General features: G+C 42.1%; 1 protein-coding gene and 1 long non-coding RNA gene across 7 annotated transcripts in view; one reads left to right on the forward strand and one right to left on the reverse strand.

Annotated features, from left to right (window-relative positions):
* The first annotated feature begins 8578 nt into the window (after positions 1–8578).
* LOC140689873 (uncharacterized) lies at positions 8579–13302 on the forward strand. Its single transcript, XR_012065024.1, has 3 exons — positions 8579–8755; positions 12131–12225; positions 13081–13302. It is a non-coding gene; the product is annotated as an uncharacterized lncRNA (long non-coding RNA).
* A 2101-nt stretch (positions 13303–15403) lies between these two features.
* SPEF2 (sperm flagellar 2) overlaps positions 15404–21790 on the reverse strand; it is a 157094-nt gene continuing 150707 nt past the window's right edge. For all 6 annotated transcript variants that reach the window (XM_072958783.1, XM_072958782.1, XM_072958781.1 and 3 more), the window contains 2 exons: positions 21542–21664; positions 15404–15670 (listed from right to left, as the gene is read on the reverse strand). In XM_072958783.1, coding sequence (XP_072814884.1) covers positions 15581–15670; positions 21542–21664 — 213 coding nt within the window. In that variant the 3' untranslated portion in view covers positions 15404–15580. The remainder of the gene's footprint in view (positions 15671–21541; positions 21665–21790) is intronic.

Below are 21790 nucleotides of genomic sequence, written 5' to 3' on the forward strand. Positions count from 1 at the left end.
GGCTCTTGCTTAGTCTAACATCACAGAGTGGGATCTGGAATGCCAGCAGATGTCCATCAGCCTGACTCTCTTAAGAGCCCTATTTATTGTATTTACTCTAACCTGAAAAGTACTCCCACACTTTCCAAGAGGGCAAATGCATGTGTTGATATTGTTTCAGTGAAACAAATAGGAAAGAATTTTTTGGGGGGACAAGGTAATTGTTGTGTAAAAGTTTTAAATATGAAAACCATTGGGTTGCTTTTAAGTTTAAAAAGAAGACTGTTAATCATCCTGGGTCAGTATGTCCTCTCATTCTTATTTCATATAATGAAAGCAAACCACAGTCTTAAACATGTTTTTGCCCCACACTCCTCCTCTTTGGTCCCTTCCCTCATTCTGTTGTGGATAACACACAAGTGGCTTGGCCATACATATTCACGTCTTTGCTCTCTTGTGGTGGGGTACTAGGTCACAGAAGCAATAGCTCGACCGTTGTAGGCCACGTCTTGATTTACCAACATGCTTGCTGAAGAACAACAAAAGGTGTTCAGGTACGAACCTTCAGAGAGATAGGTTTTCCTGTTTACACAGTTTAGACAACAGTTCAGTCTTGACATACTGGCTTTTATTTTTGTGAGGTGCCAGAAGTTGATTTTGAAGTACCAGAAGTTTGATTTCGAAGTGATGGGTATGCTATGAGACTGAATTCAAATGTGTAGAATTTGATCTTGTTTTCCAGGCAATTAAGACAATAAAAATCTTGAGCCAATGTTGAACTGAAATTAAAAGTCTTCCTCACACTTCTCTACAGCTTGGTTTTTGAAGTCCAGTTAATCCTAAGTCCTTTATTCCTATAGACCTGCTACCTCTGAGCTGTTAGCCAGCAGCTGTTCTAAGTCAGCACTTTGGGCCAGACCATGTTGATATCAATTTTTGCTTACGGATACAAACTGCTCTTAACCAAACTGCGGGAACAAAGAGTTTTGTTTAATCTGACACTCTGCCTGTGGTTTATAGGTGTTAAAAACTTTTTCCCCAATAAGGGAACACCCAAAATACATGCAATTAGCACTTTGGCAAATATATAATAAAAATGAATGGATAGATAGTTTGTCTGGATAATTCTAGAAGGTAAAAACACTGGTCCCTTCAAAACCTAAATCTAGTGCCATTTTGAGATGTATTTCCATGTGTCCCAAATAGAGAATATTTTATGTGCAGCAGTGTTCAGTATTAAAAAAGTGATATCCAGGCAAAGTCTGACATAATACTAAAAAAACCTCAAAAAACAACAAAAAAACCCAAAAAACCAGACCAACCCTGCCAGATAATTTGATGGAGTCCTGCTTTTTAATCCAGGGATTAAAATATTCATTCAGCCATGAATCATCATTCTAGTAAGGTGAATTAAACCAGTCACTTAAAAGGAGGTAAGAGTCGACTAAAGGAGCAATTTGGTTCTGAAGGATGATTCCTAATGAATCATTAAGGACACACAAGGAGGAAAAAGAGGACCACTGAAAAGATGTCACTGTCTAAACAGCAGACTAGAAGAGGATTGGTAGTAGCATTTTCTGTCATTTTGCTCCTGTTTGATTGAAGAAGCGATTCCATAATGATTTTAATTCATGTTCCCTCTCCATAAGAGTTTCAGAGAAACCTAAGATAATTGGAAAGAGGTCAGCCACTGTTGGTAAGTGATTTGCAATTGTGCAACACATTCCGATCAAAGTAGGTCAAGCCAGAGTCCTGCTGAGTACAATTCTACTTGTGTAAGAAGGAATCTAGCTCTCACAGTAAAAATCCACATACGAGATGAAAACAAGGAGGAATACAGTTAGGGTGACACAGCTCTCCTAAAGTGATGAAGTATGAGTTTTGATCTATTCCATGGAATTGGGTAGAATGACAAACCCAGCTGGTCAGGCTTCAAGCTAGGATAGAATCAGACAGACAACAACAGTAACAGGAAAAATTACCTTTAAGTCACAGTATCTTTACTGTGCCACCAAATATGTCAGAATTCTGGTAAATTAGGTAACCTAGAGGAGTGTTTAACTAGGTGATATCAATAAACAAAATATTAACTAGGTCAATACATTTTAAAAAACCCCACAGAAATCTGAGATGCTATGATGAAGAGAACAACTTATTTTACAAGGACTTACAATTGTTTTTAGAACCAAAAACATTGATATGTGAGTTTGGTATTATTTACTGCAATCCACCAAATATAGATGATGTTAATTTTAAGGTTCATTCCCATTTCAGAGATGTAACTTGTGGGAAAAAAGTAAATCTTATGAAAACTGTCTTTGACCAGGAAGCACTTTTGTCATCCTAGTTCCTGTAAATGCACGTTGTTAATAATGTAAACAACAGAACTGTACTGCTTGGAGAGTAATTATTGCTTATTCTTGTCCTTAATTCAGAAAGGATTCCTTGTTAAATCATACACATTACTGTGAACCACTCTATGAAATTATAAGACAGGGGGCACTCAAGCTGTAAAGCACATGACTTGTGAGTGCCGATCCTATGTTTTGTCATGGGATGTCCCGCCCCATCCATGGGTCCCCGTATATCCCCTTGCAGTACAATTTGGCTGCATTTCCAGGAGGCAGCAACAGGCCTAGAACTCCCGTTTCCAATTGACTTTAATATTCTTAAGGTGCTGGGGAAGTGTCAGAGCGGGACTTTATCTCCCTGGTGCTTTCTTTTTTCTATGTGTGTGGCTTTACATTTTATTAAACATTTTTTTTAAGTGAAGTATAGTCAGTTACAATGTGTCAATTTCTGGTGTACAGCATAACGTCCCAGTCAGATATATATATATATATATACATACATATATTCATTTTCATTATAGGTTACTACAAGATATTGAATATAATTCCCTGTGCTATGCAGAAGAAATTTGCTTTTTTAATCTATTTTAAATATAGTAGTTAATATTTGCAAATCTCGAACTCCCAATTTATCCCTTTCCACTCCCTTTCCCTCTGGTAACCATATTTGTTTCCTATGTCTGTGAGTCTGTTTCTGTTTTGTAGATAAATTCATTAGTGTCTTTTTTTTTAGATTTACCATATAAGTGATGTTATGGTATTTTTCTTTCTCTTTCTGGCTTACTTCACTTAGAATGATGATCTCTAGGTCCATCCATGATGCTGTAAATGTCATTATCTTATTCTTTTTTATGGCTGAGTAGTATTCCATTGTATGAAGATACCACAACTTCTTTATCCACTGGTGCCTTCTTAACCTATAGAAGTTAATGCTCTGCTGGGGAGGGGTGGGTCTGGATGGATACATACTGCACAGGGTCAGCTCAATATTTGGGGAAGGGGACAATGGATCAGAGGTTACGGTTCTACCAGTTGCCTTGGTGATGTCCCCCTTTATCTTATTCCGACAGGCTTGCGGACTCCTTATCTACCTGATGGTTCCCACAGATAGGGGAGAGAGGGACACAAAGTTATTTGCCATAGAAGACTAAATGTTTACCCCTGGTAGGTGTCTGAAGCCCTCAGAATATCAACTTTTAGAGACTCACCTTAACAAACCGTAAGTCAACAGTACACTCCCCATCAACACTGTTGTGAGAAAAGGTAATGCAGGTGGCAAGAAAAATGAGACAAGGAAGATGATCGTGCCCTGATCTTTGGCTGGAACTTCCCTTTAGGAAGGAAACTTCTGAGAAAAGAAGGAAGCAGATAACAGATGTTATGGATGTCTGGATGTCTAGATGTTTTAGGACTTCTCAATTTCCCATAAAAATAAACACTATGGGTGATAATAACTGAATGTATTATAGTTATGTAATATAGATTACATCTTTAGTTAGGTCTAATAGTTTTGCCATTGAAGTCAAATTAAAATCTGTTCTGCATTTTAAGAGAAAGAGCTGGAAACCTCTACTCTGATCCATTTCTGAAATGGTTCAAGCATTACCCTGGACTCTAAAACCAGGACTGTGGCTTGGAAACAATCTTTGATATTATCTGAAAATCTTCAAAACAAAATGCAAGTGTGGCCATATTTTTTTTTTCTAGCTGATCTGCCGTACATGTATTTTAGGTGTCTGTCTGATTGCGCTCAGATGTGGGTAAGTGGTGGGGAGGAAAAAATGATGTTTCTTAACTCTGCGGATAAAAAACTTCAATTTAGGTGCACCTCACGTACTCTGGTAATCTGTCCCACATTCTGCACCATGATGTGGGACAGATACTGCTAATTAGGTGTTTATTTGGGGGGGGGGAAAGCCAGCTTTGAAAATAGTGTTGTTACAGGTAGGTGACAACTTCTGAGTTATATGAAGAGAAATTGGTGGTACTGCTTAGTGAAAACCTCAAGTGGATTTAATCAGTGATGGTCCTTACCCTTATGAGCAATTGATTTGGGGAATCTCAAGTCACATCCTCCCTGGCCACTACTGAGATATCAATTTTCACTACCTAATTTTTTTTTTTCTGCTGAAAGCAACCAAATTAGGAAGTATCATGTAGGCACCAATGGGCTAAGCAAGGATTCTCAAACATTCATACCAAAGACATTTTAAGGCAGTTAAGAGAAGAAGACCATGTTCTGAGTACATCGAAGTCTCATGTTTTATCTTAAAATGTATATATACTTTGTTCCCTCTGAGCTGGAGCCTCAAGAATGAAATTTTTGGGTTGAAGACTTCAAATATTTTGAACTCTAATAAATGTTGTAAGATTACTTTCCAAAAAACATGTATTAGTTCACATTTTGACCAGGGTACATTAGAGTGATGATAATGTTCTAAATACTTGCTATTCAACATGTGATTCGTGGACCAGTCACCTTGGCATCGCCTAGGAGCTTGTCAGAAATGCAGAATCTTAGACCAACTCAAGACTGACTCAGTCAGAATCTGCATTTTAATAAGATCCCTGGGTGATTCATACATACTTTACCATTTGAAAATCACTGTTTATATCACTTGCAATCTGTGTTAAATTGAGTGGGGTTTTATTTATCAAATATCTTCTCTGGAAGGATAACTAAGGAATTAGTAATAGTAGTTGACTCTTGGGTGGAGCATTGTGGGACTGGCAGATAGGACTGAGATGAAAATTTGCTTTTCACCATATGTTCTTACAAGCTTTGAACTTTTCCATGTGCTATCTATTTAAAAAAATTTAAGAGCAACTTCTTGCAAATATAACCATTACTTTCCACCCACAAACCTCCAGGGAGATGGCAGCCCAGTGGTTCCACGTGTTCTCCTCACACGGCACTGCTGACTTTGTCATGTTGGTGGACTCCAGTTTAAGAAGCATGGTGGAAAAGGACAAAATTTCCAAGCCCCACACAACTTGCTTTTTGAGGATATGAAAATGTAATGATGTCACCAGGGGCTTATCTGACAAGGGAACTTTTGATAGGGCAGACAGAGTGAGTCAGTGTCATAGGGCACTTTCAATTTTTTCCTGTAACATCCCCATAGTTTGAACTGTGATCACCATTCCAATGTTAAGTTTGCAATAACATACAATTTCCTAACACCAGAATTTCATTAAAAATTATTACGACTGAGTCGATTTCTTGAAATACAAGAATTCTTTGATTTGCTAATCAGTGAGCTTGCAAGCAGGTTTGAAACCTCTCAGTTCCAGAGTCCACACTAGATCTGCGGCTGCCAAGATGAGGGGAGGATTTGAGGAGTAAGGGAGGCAGCTCTGCTTCTAAAGATTAGAAACAGAGCACCCTTCCCACTCTGTAGCTTCCTGGAAATCTGCCCAGGACAAAAATCCCCTTCTTCGTCCGTGATCCACTGTGTATAGTACACTTACTCTTAGGAAACATTTCATGCAGGCTAAACCAAAACTATATGGAAATTCTAAACAGACTCTGAAGATTAAAATACACGAATCTTTTAAATCTAGTTTCTCCAGATGTCACCACCTTAAGGTTCTAAATGGCTTGACATTAAGAACAATAATTCGAACGTCTCTGGCCATTGAACCTATCCACCCTTTGAGGACCATGAGCCTCCTGAAAAATGTTGCTGAAGTGTTCTGCGGCATCTTTGGGAGGACGGAGGTGGTTCTTATATGTGCTCAAAAACAAAGAATCTGTCATTTCTTACTTCTCACTGACTTTGTTCCTTTTTTCTGGGCATCACTACTCCTGCCAGCAATTTCTTTCTTTTCTTTCCTTCTTTCTCTCTCTCTTTCTTTCCTTTTCTTTTGTTTACTTTTCTTTTCTTTTTTCTTTTCTTTTCTGCAGAGTATTTTCTTTCTGGGACACTGAGCCCTGTTGTGTGGGGGGTGTGGGGGGTGGAGGGGTGGAGGAGAGCAAAGCAACAGATCTCTCTTCTAGATGGGAGCAAAGAACTTTGTCTTCTTTCTGTGTTCTCTTTTAGAGCCACATTTCCCAGGGTTTTAGTGAAACAGCCCTTTAAACATTAACTTACAGTCCCCTCTGGTTCATTGTCATGAGAGGGCTTTTCCAGAAGACAAATCCCTGTAACAGAAAATTCACTGTGGCCCTGACCTTGTTACTCAATCTAGCTGCTCGAGCTCCTTCCATGCTCAAGGTATATTTTGTCTCCAGATTGTATCTTCTGCAGATGGGCCTGAGTCCCAGATTAAGTTTATAGTGGGGTTACTGCTCCACCCCCAGCAGAAACTCTCGGTTTCTGAGAAATAATGGCTTATTGCCTGGATCTCTCTGGGCCCTTGGACCTAAATTGGAGAGTTCCGTGGCTGAGCAGATCCCACCTACTCAGCTCTTGAAGAGGTTCCTGGGGCAGGGGGCCAGCCAGCCGTTTAGTCACTGGCTCTACAGCAAGGCCAGTCTTGCCCACCCGTCAGCTATTCTCTTGGCCTCTCTAGCGTGGAAATGGAGCTCAGCTCTGTTCTGTGCAGGAGAGAGCAGCACTCATCACCTCACAGGGAAGCTGAGGGAGACAAGATCGCTCTCCATCCTCAGGTCCCTGATGCCTTCAGGCAGCTCGGCTGGGGGGGTGTTTGGTGTGGGTGAGTGAGTGCTGGGACGGAGGTGGGGAGCCAGATGGGGAGTGCTTTGGCCCAGAACGCCCCTAAAATCAGTAACAAGCTTTTCAAATGAGACATTTCACTTTCGTAAAGTATCATTTTATTTTTCCAAAGAGTAAAGGGAATGTGTTGGTGGAAATGAAGGGGGACAGGGTGACAGGGTGGGCATGGGGAACACCTCCTGACCAGGCTCTTCTATCACTGGGAATTTCTGCGAAAGGAAGGGAATGTCTTCTGAAGTGAGTCTGCAGCCAGCTTGGAGAGAGATCCACCAGCTGTGGTTTCCGGGGCAACAGTGTGATCACAATTGAAGCCCGGTGTTAGTAATCACCACCTCAGTGGCCTTACTCGGTCCTAGTCGTAGGAGGATGGGTGGCTCTAGGAAGCGGTGCTGGCTTTTTCATTTCAACTGAGCCTTGCAGGTAAAATTGAGACTTAGGTAGAGGGTGCATCGCTAAATGCCCTCCTCATCGAAGGAACGTGAGGGTAAAGGCTGGGGCGGGTGGTAGGAGGTGTTTGTATGTTTCTGCCTGGACCTGCCCTATTCACCACCAGCAGGTTTCTTCAAGGCTCAGCCTCTTCTATCCTTCTAGCATGGACAGGAGATGCAGATGACGAGAAAATGGGCTGTAGCGAGGGTCATACTTCTCATCTTGGTCTAGTTCTGCACCCCTGTGCCCCACAGCGGGGTCAAATGTCCGGCAGCCTTGGACTTGCAGAATGACGGCCAGAGAACCCTGGCCACTGACAGCCTTCCTTCTCCAAATTATTTTATTTTTTCATCCACGTGGTTTGAACATCCAGATATGCTGGGAGGGGCCACATCAAGGCTGCTGTGCCAGGTTGGGTGGTTTGTGCACTGGGAAAATGCGACCATCTGAGAAGAGAGTGGGGGCTGAGCTTTATGAACCCTGAATTAGACCTGCTGCATCCTGCCATGGGGCTGTCTCAGGCTGCAGGCAGGGAGGCCTCCCAGACGGCGCCTCAGGGAGAGTCACCTGAAGGTGCCGTAGGAGCTAGTGGTGGCCCTGGGCACGTGGTTTCATTTAATCTGTGAAGCATTGGGTTTGGCAGCCTCTACTCTTGCTGCCACAATCATCCTCTGACTTGCTTGGAGTGACCCCTTTTTGGGAAACCTGCCCGTGGGAAACAGATAAGCCACAGGCCACACGAGGCCCGTGAATATAATTGTTCGGTTCACACAGGGTTGCCCCACAATATTTTAAAATATTGGAACCAATTGGCAAAATTTACAATTTAAGAGACTTTGCATAGGGATCAGAATTTCCGGCTTCCCACGGCATGTTACTGCCAGGTAATGTTGGTACCAGCCAGTTAGCACGTGACAGCCCTCACCAGGCCCTGTGGTCCTTCTCGTGCTGTGAGGATGAGGATTAATTGCTGTTTATCATAGTACTTGTACTCTGTTTTCTTGCCATAGAATTTAGAGAACAGCAAAATCTATCCTCTTAAAGGAGGCAGATTAAAGCCGGACTGACTGAGAAGCCATTGGGAAAAAAAAAACAACTGACCTGCTATGTATTTTTAAAATGCCTGCCAAGTCCCTCTAGTATTTGTGTTTGCAGCCCGCCCTGTCGTGTGAAATCGTCTCATCGTCCCACAGCCCAGGAAACATGAGAAATTCAGTGGAAGTCCGTGCTCCTTCATTGGACCACTTAATTAAGCTGCTAGGCTGATGGAGGCAGCTTGGTTTATCATGACCCCTTCGCAGTGGAGGGCTTAGCTTGGTAAGTGCCTTCTGGGTCTCCTCTGCCCCCCTGTCCTCAGTCTAAAGTGTTTGTCAGGACAAAAGGTTTAGAACCTTTCTGCTGAGCTGGAGGCTAGAAGGTGAGTGGGCCTCATGTGATCAGGTCAAGGCCAAACAGAAGGATATCACAATCAGACATAACGGAGCTCGGAATCGGGGTGAGGCGGGAGGAAGAACAGAGAGAACAGGAGTGCAAGTAAGGCAAGCAAAGTGACTGCGAAAAAGTCAGGTGAGTAAGTCCGTGGAGTCAGATTTCATAAACCAAAGCCCCTGTCAGTAGCGAGGCAATGCTCAAAGGATGGAAGGTTGAAGAGACCAATTCTTAACTGAGAGTTGAGGGGAATTTTACACACGTGGTTACACCTTGCGATGTCGCTCCCTGACCCACACAACAGAGGAGCAGCCCAGTCGAAGGATCAAGGGCAACGACCCTGGAAACAAACTCCTTCCCTCCCACGGAGAAATCCTAGCCTCATACCAGCTGTGCGAGCTAGGGAAGCTCTTTGCCCCTTTGTGCCTTAGCTTCCTTTGCTTTATAATGAACATAGTAATCTCCCTACCTTATAAGCTTACCTAGAGGCGAGGATTAAATGAGTTAATTCTTAGAAAGTGCTTAGAAAAGTGGCTGGCACAAGCCAAATACCCAAGAAGTGTTTATTACTACTCGCCTGCTCTCTCTCCCACCTCCCTTAGGAAAATGCAGCATTTAGAAATGTGGCCATCAGCTTGGAGGAGGTTGCCCTCCAAAAGAATGAACCGTGACATAGTTTTAGGGTAGCTGCATTTGGAAAGAAATTGCCAAGTTCTCCTATAGCGTGAGAAAGCAAAGAGATGTCTTCCAATCCTGGGCACTTTTCCTGTAGACGCTTTTGCAAGAAGCCTGGTGGCAAAGGCTGTCCTTGATTTACAGGAACTTTATCATGAAACGGGCTCAAATGGCAAAACTGGTGGGCAAAGAGTAAGCCCTCTGCCTTGGGAGTGCATGGAACAGTCGGCCGTAGGCAGAGCAGAAGGATGTTGTGGTTTCAGCCTGGTTTGTGGGGGCACAGCGAGGTGAGGCTGCTTTAGACGGCGCTCAGTGTCGCTGTCTCCCTGCGGTTAGCATGAAGTGAGCAAAGACACAACAGCGTTTGCTTGGAGCTCGAGTGCTTGGGGTGCTGCTTTGAGCCCCAGGAGGCCCTTTTGGGGCTTTGAACTGTGGCCACAAGACGCTGGTGGCGTCTCTTTCCAGATTTGTTTTGACACATGCTTGAAAACAAAATTTCACTCTGTCCTTATGATGCTAAGAATCTGAGAGTGAATGTGCTTGTAGGTTTGTTTATCCCTGGCTCAACAGAATCTTTGGTGATGCCTCTAGCAACAGAGTCTGTGTCAGAGAACATGGCAGAAAGACCACTGGAGGCAGGAGGAGTTATTCCAGCAGGCGACATAAATTTGTTAAGTCAAATGTGCCAGCAAAATACAAGAGGAGACAGAGTAAGTTGCAAAAGGTGTTGGGGGCAGAGTTAGGGCACCTTTTGTTTAGATAAAAAATGAGTAGGAGTAAGGGAAGGGCTTAGAGGGAGCCCACGTGGTGGGGTGTTGCTGGGCTGACCCGTTCAGGTTTAGACCAGGCTCCCAGTGCTAAAAGGAGCTGATTATCATAGAATTCCTGGTTTTCATTGGCATCTGAGCATCATTCATCTTCCAGCAGAGGTACTCCCACGTCACTCAGCCTCCCTTCTCCAGAGCTGCAAGGGACCGTTTGGGAAGGAGGAAGGTGACCTTCGTTCCACCTCCACACACACACAGAGACACACACACACATATACAGCCTCTGGTACTCAATAATATCAAATGCATCAATGAGTGAAGAGGGATGTCTCCTTTTGACAGAAATTTCAGGAGATGGAGAGTAATTTTTTAGAGATGGTCCTATAATCTTATATGTCCCTTTTTCTAGATCTGCAGAGAGAACCAGTTGGATCTTTTTAGTATTATTTGTGTGTGAGTGTATCTGTGTGTGAGTTTATACCATGAAAGCTTTGAGGACATTGGATTCTTGAGGGGCCACCTCACATGGCAAATTAGATTCAATTTGCTTTGATAAAAACCCTTTTAGTTTTATTTTTAGACAATGCTAAATCATACTTCCTTTATCCTGGTTGTGTAATTGGTTATTTGTACCCAGGTTGAGCAAACTGGGTTAAAGGATGGCTTTCAGAGTTCCTACTGGGTTCCTAGTTTGTGACCTTAATAAATCAGCTGTGCGATTTTGGGCAAGTTATATAATCTCTCTTGCCATTTTCGTTATGTGTAAATGGCAACTTTAAGAGTACTTACTTCACAGAGTTATGAAGCTAAATGAGATAATGCCTGTAAAGCTCTGAGCACAGTGCCTGACTCACATAGTAAACCCTCAATAACATTAACTATTATTATCTATTGTTACCTATTATTAACATCTTAATCTTGTTATTGGGTCTTCTTTTACTTATTAAACATAATTGAATTCAAATTTCTTCCAACATTGTGTCAACCACAATTATAATTCACAGGGATTCTCTCTCTCTCTGAATTTCTTTGCTGATGTTTTGCAGCACAGAGGTGAGCAAGAGACACATGGTCAGTATCTCCTAGAGTTAACAGTCCATTGAGGATTCTTGAGGACTCTTGAGTCCATTGAAGAAGAGGGATAATGAATAATTCAAGTAATGAATCTTCTGTATTTGCTAAAGTCACTCCACCAGTTACAAATTCACTTGTCTTTGCATTTGGTCCATATTTGTTTACCTTATTCCCAAGGATATCATGAAAACATTATGAATAACCCTGTAAAATGCCACATCGAGATCCAAAGGAGAGCAACAAGGATGAAAGACTCAGATCCATCTCATGGAAGCAATAGCTGGAGGGCGTAGTAACATTTAGTACAAAGAAAAAAAAAGAGAGAGAGAGAGAGGAGATGGTGTAAACAGTGGGAGATGCTGAAGAGGGTGACAATTTGGAGGCTGAGTTTGGTGAGGATGGAGAGAAGGTGGGCCTGCATGGCATAAACTTCCAATAAGATCAATGTTATGTTGGCAGGAAATGATCCTGGGTATGGCTATTTCAAGGAATCCATGCTGACACCTCCTTGCTTCATGATTTAGAAGAAATGGTGACCCCTTTTTAGGTTTTTCCCATGAATTAATCTAAAATATCAGTCTTTGTTAAAGAGAAAGAAATGGATCTTTGAAATAAGTGGACATTGATAGTCAGGCAAAGAAGAAGAAGAAGAGACCTATTCAGGGGAAGAAAGAGAAGAGAAAGAGAAATTTATGGGTCGAGTAGTGAACTTCATTCACCATCTTCATCGTCCTGTCATTCATCTTAGGTGTGCGGGAGCCAAAGGAAGCAGTGAAGAAGGCATGTTTCGCTGCTACCATACAATAACGGACATTCTGCTCTGCTTTACCATCTTTTACCCAGGTAATCCCTTCATTGAGACATCATTAGTGCTAACTTTATTTCAAAAGACGTAGCATCAGCTTCCCTTTCTTTTCGTAGAAAAGACTATGTTTTAATGACTTCTGAGTGATCCCCGAATCTTATAACCTAACATACACCAAAAGGGCAAAAAAAAACAAAACAAAAAAAACAAAAAAACAAACCATAGCAGAACCATTGCCCAGTAGAATGGTTGGCTTAGCTGTTCATCATGTGATATGATGGCCTCTTTAGGGCTGGCTTTTCAAGCCTGGTATTTGGGTTGAATGTACTGGAGGGAGAGTATAGCTCAGTGGTAGAGCGCATGCTTAGCATCCATAAGGTCCTGGGTTCTAATCCCTAGTACCTCCATTCAAATAAATGGATTGAATGTATGGAGTCTTGAAATGCACAGGCTTCTTTGGAGATTTCAAATCAGATTAACTCCTCAGTTTTAACTAAGATGAGGACCTGCAGGGTAGCACAGGTGTTGCCACAGGAGAGGGCAGAAGGTTGGAGGCTCCAGGTGTTCCCCAGGGGGGGAGTGAGGAGCCCTCCTCCCCCAGGGCCCTTGGCAGGACAGAAGCACCATCATATACGTAGACAATACACAGGTGCTTGATGATGGAACCGGGTTATAAACTTTCTTCTAATACCGTGACAGAATAAAATATGGGAATATATTTGAAAGATGAATTGAATAGGGTTATATGAAATACATATTCTTTAACTTTTAAAAAAATGGTTTCTGTTAAGATAGGTGGAAATGTGGTTTAACTAAAGCACATAAAACAAAGGCTTAGAAGTTTTAGTTATTTGTAAATTTAATATGTCATCAGTTTCTTTTGGTCACCACAGACTCCTCAAAATCTGCAGGTGTGTGTGTGTTTGTGTTTGTGTGTGTGTGCCCTCACACAAAACGGCTTTGACATCCTGGGCATTAAGACTGGTATCTTGACGGGGTATCCAGAGGAGAGCAACTAGGATCAGAGACTTCAGATCCATCTCACAAAAGCAAAAGCTGGAGGACATGGTAAATATGTAATGCAAAGCAGCATCAGAATGATATGAAGATGGTTGGGCATTGACTAGAATTATAAGACTTGAAAGGCCCATCGGGAGATGAGCTTCTAGAACATTCTTTCTCTGGTAGAATCCCTTGCAGTCTGGTTTCAGTGTGAAGTTCCAACTTTGCCTGCTCCAGAACCTGCAGCAGGAGAGCTTCAATTACATCTCTGGGTAACATTGTCACTAGTCACCAGATCTGCTTAATTCTGATAATGATGGAGAGACTGACATGCAGCAAATACCCACAGGGACACCTTTGCTCTCTTATTGATTAGATGAACAAATGGGTGTCATGATGGAAAGTCTGCAATTTCCTTCTTTAAAACACTGTGCAAGAGCATTATCAAAGCAACGAATTACAAGGAAGCACAAGGAATTATTACAGATAATATTCTGTTGTCTCTGCTTTTAATTTTTTCCTATTGCAATGTAACGTTGCTTTGTCTTGTTCAGTCCTTAATAAAATGTGGATTCATTTAATGTCTGTATCCTTATCATGATATCTTATTTATATGAATTCGACTTTCAGATATTCCTCCACTCCCTTCTCTATAATAACTAGAATTCCACGTGAATCAGCTGAGTTGAAACTTGGAAATCTCTGGCTGAGTTTCCTCCCCATCTCCTAAGCCTCTCCATCACCATTCTCTACCCTCTTGAAGACAAGTGTTCTAAGAAGCAAATTTAGGAAATGTGCCACTTTCAAGAAATAGAATACAATTCTCATTAACAATTGAAATTGTCTTTGGATTACTCATTGTTTTAGTGATCAGTCTAAATGTGATATTTCTACATGTTTTGCACAAATGTTTTAACACAACTTAAAAGCAGACCAAGATTTTAGTCTTAGGTTCTAGAGCATAGCAATAAAGAACATACACAAAATCCCTTACTAGGAACTTACAGCCTAGGGGAGTGACAGACAAACAAGAGAGTACACACGCAGCTTGTCAGATGTTGATAAGCACAATGGAAAAAAACCCAGTGGGGTGAGGTGTGCGGGGATGGTGGGTTATTTCTATTTTGCATTATGTGTTGAGGGAAAGCCTTACTGACAAAGTGTCATTTGAACAGAGACCTGAAGGAAGTCAGGGGACAAGCCATGCAGATATTTAGGAGAAAATCATTGCAGGCAGAGAGAAAAGCAAGTGCAAAGGCCGTGAGGCAGGAGTGTATTGGATATGTTCCAGAATCACCAAGGTACGTTTGTCGCTGAAGTGGAGTGGGCCAGGGGGAGAATGGTGGGAAATGAGATCAGAGAGGCAGCAAGGGATAAGATCAAGGTGAGGATGTGGACCAGACCCTGCCTAAGATGGGATGCCAATGGAGGGTTGGAGCAGAGGGGTGACCAAAGGGCTCTCTCTCTCTGGCTTGGACATGTTGAGTTTTCCAGAAAGATGAGTTATCCATGTAGCTATCAAGTAGATGGTAAGAGAGAAGTTTGGATTTGGGGGGAAGATGGGAACAGAAACTTCAGCTTTGGCCCCATAAAGTCATGGAAATGAATGAATCACCCAGTGGCTGACTGTGGACAGAGAAGGCTGGGTGCTGGGACCCTCCAACACTTAGAGGTTGAGTAGAAGAGTGCGGGGGCCAGGGGGGGTGGAGTGGAATCCAGCAAAGATCTTCAGAAGAAGCAGCCTGTGAAGAGACCCAGAGAGCATTTCATGGATGTCCAGCCACTGAGAATGCATTACTGCTCACTTAAAACAACAACAACAACAACAGAAAAATCACTTTCTTCAGATAAATATTACTGAATTTGAGTCACTAATTTATCCAAGAGATACAACTGTCCATCTATCAACATAAGAAACATTCTATTAAGAAGGAGTTATGACTAGATGAGAGGGTCCTGGCTGTGCCAGTAGTTGATAGCGAACCTTCTCCTTGGCTACTGAACTATACCTTGGAATTTCCTGGCAGGCCGAGCAAAAACTGCAAACGGTATGTGATGTGGAGCTTTGGGGAAATCTTCACTGTATCTGCCTAATGTAGATACTTCTCCCAGGGACTGTTCATGACTTAAGCTTATGCTTATTTTTGAACATATTGTTCTGGTGCCTTCTAGCTTCAGAATCACTTCAAAATGCATTACTCCTTACTCTGGACGTTTGCTCTGAAATTTAAGGTTTATTCCAGAATATTCTCTGAGTTAAGGAAGGCTCCCTTTTCAGGGACCCCCATAACCAAAGGGTCATTTCTACACTTAGAACATAACATATAGGACAAACACCATGTTTACATTTGCTGTTTGAAAGATTCATTGCCAAATCACACACTTTTGTCTTCATTTCTTTTCCTCTGTAAGTCTTGAAGAAGATCTCTCTCCATCACTTCCTTGTATGTGCTCACTCCTTTGGAGAATTATTTTGATATCCTAAGAGAAGAGAGTCAAAGAGAAGTTACAAACATTAATAAATGACTTAAGATTAATGACCATCTGATCAATGATATATGGCCATGATTAATCAGTAAGTTGTTTTTATTTGTTTATTTTCCTTTTAGAAAATTGTTCGCTGTCTAGTTTGAATTCTGCCCTGCAACTCACTCGTTGTGCCCTTGGAATGATCAAAGGTCTTGAAGATTCCATTTCCACATCTACTAACAGAGTTGTCATATTTGATCAAATAACATTTGTAAAAGAAATTACACAGAGCTTGCACATAATGGGCAAGCCAACACATTATTTCCCTGTTACTCAACAAAAGTCAATTAAAGGTAAATCCTAATGCCAAATTAATCATGTCTACAGAGTAGTAGAGTTTTAGAACTGCAGGTTATTTTGAGGGTAAGATTGTCTCATTCTCCATGTCTTTTAAAATATTAGGGATAGAATGGTCTGGTTTTTGTCCACTTAAAATACCCACCAGCTGTGTTATATTTTAAATCACAGATTTAAAAAAATAAATTTTAAAGATCATCATAATGTAGAAGGGGTCCAAACACATGTGAAAAATGAAGCATTATATTTATACAGTTTCCAGTTTTGTTTTTTTTTTAGGAAAGTGCTTCAAGAACACAAGATTCTTTTCTTCAGAACTCCAAAGGTTTCAGTTCGACTGCAGTCATTTTTACTCACAAAGACAAGAGTTAGTTCACTCTCTAAACTGATCTCTGCCGAGTAACATACACATCACTGTATCAGTCACTGCCAGGAATCATGGTGAATCATTTTTCTTGAGAGAGTATGTTCTTTGAAAATACAGATCTCCTACAGCCAAAGGTCAACCTTGAGTGAACTAAGTGAAAAAGAACGGCTGCTCTCTGTGGACCTTTCTGATCCTACCCAACACAGCTTTTAATAACATGTCTACTTACAATTGTTAATTAATGCTGATTCGTGAATGTTAACTTGGGGATTAAGAACTAAGCTGACCTGTGATTATCTGACACTCTGTTGCCTGGGGGGAAATGACTAGCTCCAGATATTTAAATCAGCTTCGCCTAAATTTACAGCTGAAATCAGGGGCCATAACTTTTGGTAGCAGTTAGTGGAAAAAAGCCTGAGAGAGTCTTGAAATGAAGCCACCATCACATTTTGTTATAAACATAAAAGAGAAGGTTGGAGCAAATTTTAAACTCAGATACCCTGAAGAATTTAAAGTGGATTGCAAGCCCCTCCAGGTTACACTGATATTTATAGGTATTTTGCCTTCATGTGATTGGAGCCTGATCATTCGTTTCTAAGAAATTCTCCTGTGACATTCTGATTTTGACACTAAAAGATTGACTATTATTTCCTATTGAATGGTACCCTTAATTTTAAGGAGATATGCTCGATTTACAGGCTTGCCAAAGGAAAGTCACTTTTATTCAGACGTATTCATTACAAGAAACTGTATTTGTTGGGTTGCTGTAGAAAATCGGGTGTCCCCTGATGTTTGTAAATTTGTTTATTACAAGAAGTTAACCGACTTTCCTCACTAAGCACAAAGGGGAAGAGTCCTCATTGATCCTGGTGCATTTAACCAAAGCATTTTCTTAAGAATTCAGGAACATTTCTTGAAAATAACCTCTCTGTATAAGATCTACGAAAGGAGAAGTTGTATCAGTAACTTTAAACTGAGTAACTATAAAATCCAATACAAAAATCTCCATCATCCACATAGGGATTGAACCCTGGGACTTGTGTTTGGACCCTCTGTTGTCACTGCACCAGAGAAAGCCTCCTTTCTTTCCAGGAGATGAAATGCTAGCTTTTTACTTCATCCATATATAATTTTGCATGGCTCAGAAATATTTCCTGTGTACTGCAACCACCAACAGATCAGTAATAAGAGTCGTAATAATTAGCCTATATTGAGTGCTTTTTATCTGCCAAGCATGGAGCTAAGCATATTATATGTATTAAATTATTTAATCCACACCAGGACACTGTAAGGAATGTTTGATAATTAACCCTATTTTACAGATGGGGAAACCAAGGCACCAGGAGGTCACCACCCAGGGTCACACAGTTTATAGATGTGAACCAATCAGTACAGGTCCTGAGCCCGTTCTTCCAACCACAAAGGCAGGCCACCTCCCAACAAGAGCCAAAGTAAAACATATCAAAATAACTGTGTATACTTGCTTTTCCCCCTCAATATGTATTTTAAAATGTTTGCTGCTCCCGAACATGAACCTCGTAAACACAGAGCTGTTAGGGAACGACCTTCACGTCCCACTGTTTGTAACAGCAAACAACATTTTAACCTGAAAAACCACACTCTAGTTTTTGCTCTACTTATCTTGAAAGATCTCCAAATAACATCACTGTGGTTAAGGTTCATTTTAAAAATGTGATCTATTTACTTGCACATGGATATCTGGAGCAAAAATTGATGACAGGACGAGAGTGTTGGTAACTGAGTCTTCAGAGATTTTTTTTTTTTTTTTGCTTTTCCTTTCTTTCTTTTTCTTTATTTGCTCAGTGAAAATGAGAATAGAGCCCCTTACTGGAAAGGGAACCTCTTTCACTTTCGAACATCAGAATGTTGGCTTTTCAGGTCAAAGGCTCAGCTCTCCTTGGGTCACAATCATGTGAATGTGCCCTGATTGTAGCAGGTGGTCTACTCTCAGTAGATCCCTGGGCGGAGTGACAGGGAGAAGATGTGAAGGACGAGGACAGGGACAGTGGAAGCAGCTTACTTGGCAGAAGCACTCTGGCAACGAAGGAACGAACCATCGGACAGACAGACAGACAGACAGACAAACTCTCTTCCTACTCTTAGACTGTCAGGCGGATACCAGTGCTGTGCGGCTGGTCCATTGGAGGTCAGACAACCTTCCACCGGGTGGCTGTCAGCCAGAGGCATCTGCACACCAGAGAAGATTTAGGGCAGTGAAAGAGGTTGTTTTGGCCGTCAATGCCTCAAGGTGCTCTGCGGACACAGTGGGCAGCAGCCCAGAATATTCAACATCCTGACACACCCAGATTGGTCCCGTGTGTTCAAAATGCCAGAGGGCTTTAGCTGAGGTGCAAGTTGGTGAAATTACCCCAAAAATGAGGGACATGTGCAAAGTAAAAAAAGCCACTCAGACCCCAGCTTTCCCTGGGAGTCAGAACACATCTTCAGGGGATGGCCTTCAAAGGCAGTCAGCCACCTGTTGGCTGTTTTCTATTCTCAGGAAAATGCCAAATAGAATCTTCTCTGCAAGTCAATCATATTTGGTCATTCTGGACAGAGTAAGAATGTTCTCCTGACTCTGTAGGGAGTTCTCCCGTGATGGGAGGAAGTCATCCTGGCGTCGTTTTATGCTCCTAGTTGACCTTAGTAAGATAAGGTAAACCCTATTATACATAACACTAAGGAAATCTGAAAATTATTTTACTGGTTTAAAACAAGAGGGCTGTTTCCTGCAACGTGGAACAGAACCTGAGGATGAATTGCAGTCTAAAGTGATGGGTCTCTGGACTCATCTCACATGGAATGATGATGGCCTAGAGGAAAGCAAAAAGGGGGAGACCCCACAGCTGATGACTCCCCCCTATCCTGCATGTGACACCCACTCACCCACCTCTCTCCACCCGCTTGTCTGATTCTGATGAGCTCTGACCCCACTAGGATCACACTGGCTTATGCCCTCCTCCTCCTCCTCAGTGGGGAAGAAAGCTATTCTTTATTAATGGAAGTATGGAATATAAGATGCCAAAAGGGACCTGTAACATAGCAGTTTCAAGGGAAGCAGTAAATGTTGTGGAATGTTCAAGTACAATGACTTGGAATAATTTCAGCCATGTTTCCAAGTATTTTGGGCCTATTTAAATAAACAAATAATTTCAAAAAAGGACCCTGTTAAATGTAGAGATATAATGATATAGTATGGTTAAGGGGTAAAGAAACACTTAGGGATGAAGAAATTAGAGTCACATTATGTCCCTGCTCAGAAACCTGTTCCATTCTCCACTGCTATTCAAATCAGATCCAAATTTCCCTGCATGAGATCTGGGTTCTTTGCAATCTGACCTGATCATACTCATGGGATGGGATCACTGGAAGCCCCACCGCCTGCTCTGCCCCCGCTGGTCCTGCTCCAACGCCTCCACCTAGGATGTGGCCCCCTCTGCACCCCAGCAGCAAAATTCAAATGCACTTCCGCTCTTCCCACCCCGCACTTTCCCAAATTCCGGCCATCTTTGAAGACTTGGCTTCTCCCACAGAAAAGTCCTATGTTTTGAATTCCTGTAATTTTGCGATCGGGTGATTTACCTTCTACCATTTCCTGGTGATCCCTGTGTGTAAAAATTCTCTTGCAAACAGAAGCGGGATTTGTGTGAGAGCGGTAACTGAATTTGGTACACACATTTCTGTCTCCCCTGGAAACTCCCATTACTACCCTCTGTAGTGAGTGCTCAGCAGTGAACGGTTATCCTAACAGCCATCACTTCTGTAGTACTTGCCGTGAGTCAGATACTGTGCCAAGTGCTTAGATGCCAGATCTCATTTCATCCTCTCCACCACCCTTTGACTAGGAATGGATGTTGTCCTCATTTAACAGATGAGAAAGCCAGGATGGAGGGAAAGTTTAGGTCAGGTATCTAGTGAGTGTTGAACCTGAGATTCAGTCCCATGACTTTTTGATTCCTTTTTGAGTCTATATTCTCAAATGCTGCAATCAAACCTCACTACTGGAAGTGCTTAGTGCATGTTAGCTTATTAGAAACCAATTTCAATGATTACCTATATATAATACAAATTTAAAGGGGTCATCAATTTAGAACAAATAAATTTTGGTACAAAGATAGTTAAGTCTGGATAGTCTCATTTCTGGATATAGGAGGTGACAGCCGAGAACTCAGGAGAAATGCATCTTAGATCACCTGCACTTTAGCCAGTTTAGCCTAGCAGGAGGCAAATAGGCAGACTTCATGCTGTTAAATGTGTGAGGTTTGCAAGAGGGTTGTAGCAGCTTGCCGTCCTCTGAGAGGGGGACCTCTCTGCCTTCTGCAGCCCCTGCTGTTGGAGACCTGGGACTTGCTGTGGTGGGCGCACTTTCTGCACGTGTGGTTGAGAGGTGCGTGGTTCCCGTGTGAGCTCTGAGACACAGGTCTTCCTCTCTTCCTCTTCCCTCTGCTGGGTCGCTCTAGTCTCTCTGGGTTTTGCCTTCAGTTTCCCCACCTTGAACAGTTTCTCTGACGGAACTGACACCCGTTCCTTCATAAGCACGGGCACTGCATGCACCACTCAGACCATGTGCACCACTATTAGAGTGTGGTGAACACGCCAGCACTCGGCTGGGGATCACAGTCTCCTTGATTCTCTTTGGTGGGGGGGGGTTGACGAGTGGGAAGGGATTCTAGTCTCCATTCTCTTCGGTCATAGGCTAGGGTCATTAGATGGCTGGACTGATACAGGGAACTAATACTGCCACCCACCGACTTTAACTACCAACTACCTCCAGCCTTCTGTGGTAGACGCATGTCCTCAGAGTCCTGAGAGGGCAACCCCGTAGTACTGAGTACTACCCCTAGTACTGCTGCTTCTATCCAAGGTCCTGATCGTGTTATTCATATACTGACAGTCCTGTCTGTCACGGTGCTGACGTTCTGAGAGTCACTTCTACTACACCTTACCTTGCTGCCCTTTGGGTATTTTGGGCTGGCCTTTCTGCTGATGCTGTTGCCAGCTTAGTTCCCCAGACCCTGTTCTGGTCAAGTCCAGCTCCTTCCCTCTTTCTGTTCCTCCACGTTTGACATATCCCACCAAGCCCTGAACCTGAACTCAACCAAATCAGGACTGTATTAGGACCTTCAGGTAATACTCACAGGAATTTTGTAGTCTGGATAACTTGAAATCAGGTCTTGAATAAAAGGATGCTTCAGAAGAATGGCAACTTTAATTGGCTCCAGATTCTTGGAACCCAACTCCTGAAATACTTTTATGAAGTTCTTTAAAGAAAAAAAAAGGAAATTAATTAACTTTACAATCCTGCTGACATTAAAAATGATCTTATTTACTAAAGGAATCACCATAATTTCTATATAATGATAGAATTGGAGAGAAATTCCATGAAA

The sequence above is a fragment of the Vicugna pacos genome, chromosome 3 (genome assembly GCF_048564905.1).
Source record: "Vicugna pacos chromosome 3, VicPac4, whole genome shotgun sequence".
In the NCBI taxonomy this organism is placed as follows: Eukaryota; Metazoa; Chordata; class Mammalia; order Artiodactyla; family Camelidae; genus Vicugna; species Vicugna pacos.